Genomic DNA, 5,593 nt, shown 5'->3' on the forward strand with positions numbered 1-5,593 from the left:
TAAGAAAAATAATCAACAGTTGCAAATTACAAGAGTATAAACCTCTATATGAAAGGAACAGAGAGAATGCAAAGTAAAGGAGCACAAAGAAGAATTCTGAGGAAGGATTCTTCTTTTTTTTTTTTGGCTGTGCCACTGGCACATGGAAATTTCCAGGCCAGGGCCCAAGCTGCCACAGTGACAATACTGGATCTTTAACCCATGCCACAAGAAAACTCCAGGGAAGGATCCTTAAATAAAGTGCTTGAGAAAGGTTTGAAATATAGCAGAAAAGATTGATTTCCACATGAAACATGCAATACACCAAAAAATGCAGGGGTGGGAATAAATAAGACCAGTGCAGGGAACAGCAAAAGACTTACATGGAACAGACTCTGAAACTGATGATGAATGAAAAAGAGAGTTGATGGGTTGGAGGCAAAGGTAAGAAATTTTTTTTTTAAAGAGTGCATTTGAGACATAATACAAAACTACTGAAAATCATCAAAAGTAGGTAAGTAGATAAGTAAGTAACTAAGAAAGTAAATCTGTGTCTGTCTTCTAAGGAAGATTTTACAGTGGCAGTCTGCCTAGAAACTACTGATTTTCTCTATCCAAAAGTATGGAATTGGAGAAAAAGCCTAGCTTACCCAATAGTTACTAAAGCCACAGAGATTAAAAACAAACATCAGAGACCAGACACATAATAACAAGAATACTGTATAAATAAACATCTAAACTTACAAAGGCACCTGGCATCATTCTTTGTGCCTGGTAGGTATTATTTTCTGTAATGCTACCTTTATTGCCACTTTACAGATGAGGAAACCAAGGCTTAGAGAGGTTATGTGACTAACCCCAAGAGCCAGTAAAGGTGACTGAAACGTGACCCAGTGAAGTGAGAGAAAAAAACAAATGAAGGGACAAAAACTGGAGCCAAATGAAGAAAGTGACAGATGGAGAAAATAGTGAACTCCATCAAATGCTGCTGAAAAGGGAAGTGGAGGACAGAGGACCCCAGGATTTAGAAGATGCTGGCTGTAAATGGCCTGAACAAGAGCAATTTTACTGGAGTGAGGCAGGGAGGTCCTACGGGGAGTATCGAAAATTCTCAGGGGATATGATGTAAAAGGACAAAGAAAAAAGGACCTAGAGGAACAGGAACACAAGAAAGGGCTTTATTTACACACACACACACACACACACACACACACATATACATATACATGATGCTATATCATATGATATGCTGATGGAAACAACCCAGTAGAGAGAAATGTTACTGACTCAGGAAAGGGAAGGAAGTGGTTAGGGAGGATGGCATCAAGGACCAAGTGAGGGAACTGGCCTTAGGTCAGACCAGAAGCTCAGCCACTGTAAAAGGAAAGAAAGCAGAGAATTATCCCAGCTCAGCTATTAGATTTTTACTGTGGGAAAAAGACTGTTCCCATCTGATTCCTTTGAGTTCAAGGTAAGAATGAGACAGAAGCACATGTTAGACGTTTTAGGAGACTGGTAATGCTGAATAATCAGAGAAAGAGAAAGCAGATTTCCTAGAAAAATGTGCTGAAAATCTGCTTGAGACTTGTATTCATGAATTTAAAATAAGGACAGTCAGTTGGTGTGGAGAATTCCTCAGTTTGGCTCTCCACTGTGCAGGGGCAGGCAGGAAATATGTGCAAAGCTTGGTTTATTCAGCATTGATTTTTTTCTTATGACAAAGGGATAAGGGCTGGGGAGTTGAGAATGTATGAAAGGGAAAGATGAGAAAGATGAGTAAGGAAGTCAGGGCATAGGATAAAGGACAAAGCAAATAAAATGAGAAGAATTACTGGAGTCAAAGTAAGAACACCTTTAAGGACTAATACCAGGGTTAGAGGAAATGTGTGGGAAGCATTTAGCATGTCACCCCGTATGCATTTAGCACTCTGTGAGTAACAGCTGCTTTCATTTGTTATAACCTGAAATTCCTCAGAAGGTAGGTAATGGCACACTAATCTCATGTGGTTATTTGTTTTTTTCAATCACTATTCTAGAAATTGTGACTGGCACAGTACAAAAGACAGAGTCCCTGGCCTCATGGAGCTTACATTTTAGGGGCTGATATGAAAATTAATGATAAATGGGGAAGTTCCCGTTGTGGCTCAGTGGAAATGAATTCGACTAGTATCCATGAGGATGTGGGTTTAATCCCTGGCCTTGCCATGAGCTGTGGTGTAGGCTGCAGATGTGGCTCAGATCCTGCATTGCTGTGGCTCTGGCACAGGCCAGCAGCTGTAGCTCTGATTCGATCCCTAGCCTGGGAACTTCCATATGCCACAGATGCAGCCCTAAAAAGCAAATAATAACAATAACAATAATAATAATAATAAAGGGGTAAGTATGTCATGGTGCCCTGCACATTGTAGGTCCTCAATAAATATGTTAACTACCTTCTTTGGCTCCAGCCTCTCCATTTTCTTCCCTTTATTATGAACACCATTAGAAATATTCTTTATTCATTTTATTTCTCTGCTCAAAAACCTACTTTGGTTTCCTACTATAATATCTAAACCAGTAGTCTCCAAATATATTTGCTTGCACACTGCTTTTAAGTATTTATGTGGAGTTCCTGTTGAGGCTCAGTGGAAACAAACCTGACTAGCATTGATGAAGATGCAGGTTTGATCCCTGGCCTTGCTCAGTGGGTTAAGGATCTGGCATGGCCGTGAGCTGTGGTGTAGCTCACAGATGTGGCTTGGATCTGGCGTTGCTGTGGCTCTGGCGTAGGCTGGCAGCTGTAGCTCTGACTCAACCCCTAGCCTGGAAACCTCCACATGTCCCAAGAGCGGCCATAAAAAAATAATAATAATAAAAAATAAAGTATTTATGTGTATATCACACATGTTGTATGTAGTACCAATACGTTATACACATTATGCAACACACATTAAAGCACTTAGAACAGTGTTTGGTATATAGTTTGAATGATGTGTTAGCTACTATTACCGTTAAAGAAAACTCTTTTTTTTCCCCTCTTTAAGTTCTGGTATTGCATTTTTTTTTTTTTTTTTTTTTTTTTTTTTTTTGGTCTTTTTGCCTTTCTCTAGGGCCACAAGCTCGGCATATGGAGGTTCCCAGGCTAGGGATCTAATCAGAGCTGTAGCTGCCGGCCTATGCCAGAGCAATGCGGGATGCGAGCCTCGTCTGCAACCTATACCACAGCTCACGGCAACGTTGGATCCTTAACCCACTGGACAAGGCCAGGGATCAAATCCCAAACCTCATGATTCCTAGTCAGATTCGTTAACCACTGAGCCACGATGGGAACTCCTGATATTTATTGTATTTTTATATACGGTCAGTTCCTCTTGCAAATCCCACTTGGAAGACCACTGGTCTAAACTCTGAGTGGTTTTCAAACGCCTCCATTATTTGATCTCATTTAACATATTCAACCTCCTTTCCTACTATTCCAGACCTTTAGGCAGCCATATCGCTGCCTCCTACGTACTTCCTGCCTCCATTCTCATCCCCAAGTGCCAGGAAAACGTTCAGCCTCTAGGACTTTCCAGAAGATAGCAACGCTAAAAAAAATCAGTGGAACTGCTGCAATTCTCCACAGGTCTTCTGATTGTCCCTCTGTACTTGAAAGGATCTAACTTTCCCTTTTCCGATTTCCTATGGTAATTGATAGTCTCTCCACATTTCACTACATATGTTTCACACAGTTCTGTTCTGTAGTGTTCTGATTATGTTACACACAAGACTTGCCTCTTCAGAGTTTACTCCAAAGTTTACTTTACCAGAGACAATAAAGCAGAGGAGTAAAGAGCACAAGCTACAGTATCCATTAAAAAAAAAAAAAAAAAAAAAAAAACTTATGAAAACATCTAGAACTGTGATTAGCAGATGTAGGTCTTCGATAAATAGCAGTTAGCACCATTCACAACCTACATTATGTGATGTCAATGCAAGAGTTTAACAAGAACCAGCAAATGTCTTTGCAAAGAAGTCAGGACTACAAAACCGTCCCTTATAAAGGATGTGCACCAATCACCTTCCCAGGTGCACAGAGGAGCTCTGCCCAAGATGGAAAACAGCACAGAATTCTCCAGATATCCCTTTCACCTCAGCCTGAACATTAGAACTACCTGTGGAGCTTTTTAAAATTTAAGGTGCAGGAAGTCAGCCTCAAAAATTCTGATTCTATAGCTCCTCAATGAGCCCCCATTTATATTTGTTACAAAGCTTTGAGAATGATTCTGACATGCACCTGATTTTGAAAGCAAATGATACTCTATAATAAATAAAATACACCACAGAAAAATGCAATTTTTGGAGGTGGGGGGGCATGTTTGTGAAGGAGGGTGAAAGAAGGATGATGAAGTCTAACTGCATTTCCAATTTCTTTGCGTTTATAGCCTCTCTCTCTCTTTTCCTCCTTTTTAGGGCCACAACTGTAGCATATGGAAATTTCACAGCATATGGACATTTCCTGGCTAGCTGCAGCTGCCAGCCTATACCACCGCCACAGCAACTGCGGGATCCAAACCAAGTCTGCAACCTACACCACAGCTCACAGCAGTGTTGGATCCTTAACTCATAACCCACTGATCAGGGACAGGGATCGAACCCACTTCCTCATGGATACTAGTCGAGTTCCCTAAGTTTAGCCACAAGGGGAACTACTTTTTATAGCCTCTCTTAAAGAATGTAAGGATTAACTGTTTTCAATTTGAGAACCATAGCAGATTAAATCAGAATATTAGGAAAAATAAACTACACTTAGACAAATCCTAAAATATTCCTTTATATTCTTTTTCTGTTTCTTTCCCACCAATCTCCTGGTTTTTCTCTTTCCGTGCATCTCTTACACCCCCAGGCCCCAACGCCTCCACAAAGCACTCTGTACATCTGTAGAGATGCTTTTGAATTAGAAAAGTGCTTTTATAAATACTACTTCATTGAATCTCCTCAGAAATCCCCGACTTTATGGTGTTATCATCTTTAGGGTGATACGCAGAATCTGAAGTTGAGACCAAAGAGGGGATTGCACAAGATCATAAAGTCAATCCATGAAGAACCTTTTCTCCACTATCCCTTTTCCCGTCCTTTTCAGGTTCCTTCCCCGCGCCCCCAATACTTATTGCCCCAAGCCCTTACAACCCTATCAAAAATCTGAGTCTCTCGATCTTTTACACAAGACCCCCACTTGTTCTCCTTCCTTTCGCGTTCTTCACGTTCTCTCAGCGAAGAGCCTTCCCAAGGGCACAATTTAATATGTGAACCAGGGAGAGAGGAGAGGAAAGGAGAAACTGGACAGAGGTAGCTCCGGATCTAGAAAAGCCAGGGTGCCCAGAGAGTCAGCGCGACCGCTGCAGCAAGGCGCCGCTCCTAAAACTTTAGATCTGCCCCTCGGAATGCCTATGCGGGCCGCTGTTCCCTGTGACACTTACGTGACATTGGCACGGCCCGGACAACCCGGGGGTGAACGGCCGCCGCCATCTTCTCCCACAATCCACCCCGCCGGCTCTCAGCCGACTACGGATACTAAGCTGAGTCAAAAGTCATTTTTCTCGGCCGTCTGCGCAGGCGCCAATTGGGAACGGAAGGGGCGGGTCAGAGGTTGGAG

The 5,593-nt window shown here is 41.9% G+C and overlaps 1 protein-coding gene across 1 annotated transcript in view; it reads right to left on the reverse strand.

Moving 5' to 3' along the window:
* Positions 1-5,553, reverse strand: part of NDUFA9 (NADH:ubiquinone oxidoreductase subunit A9) — a 28,626-nt gene extending 23,073 nt beyond the window's left edge. Inside the window, exon 1 of the mRNA XM_003126560.5 lies at positions 5,418-5,553. Within this exon, the coding sequence (XP_003126608.2) occupies positions 5,418-5,466 (49 nt within the window). The 5' untranslated portion in view covers positions 5,467-5,553. The remainder of the gene's footprint in view (positions 1-5,417) is intronic.

The sequence above is a fragment of the Sus scrofa genome, chromosome 5 (genome assembly GCF_000003025.6).
Source record: "Sus scrofa isolate TJ Tabasco breed Duroc chromosome 5, Sscrofa11.1, whole genome shotgun sequence".
Taxonomy (NCBI): domain Eukaryota; kingdom Metazoa; phylum Chordata; class Mammalia; order Artiodactyla; family Suidae; genus Sus; species Sus scrofa.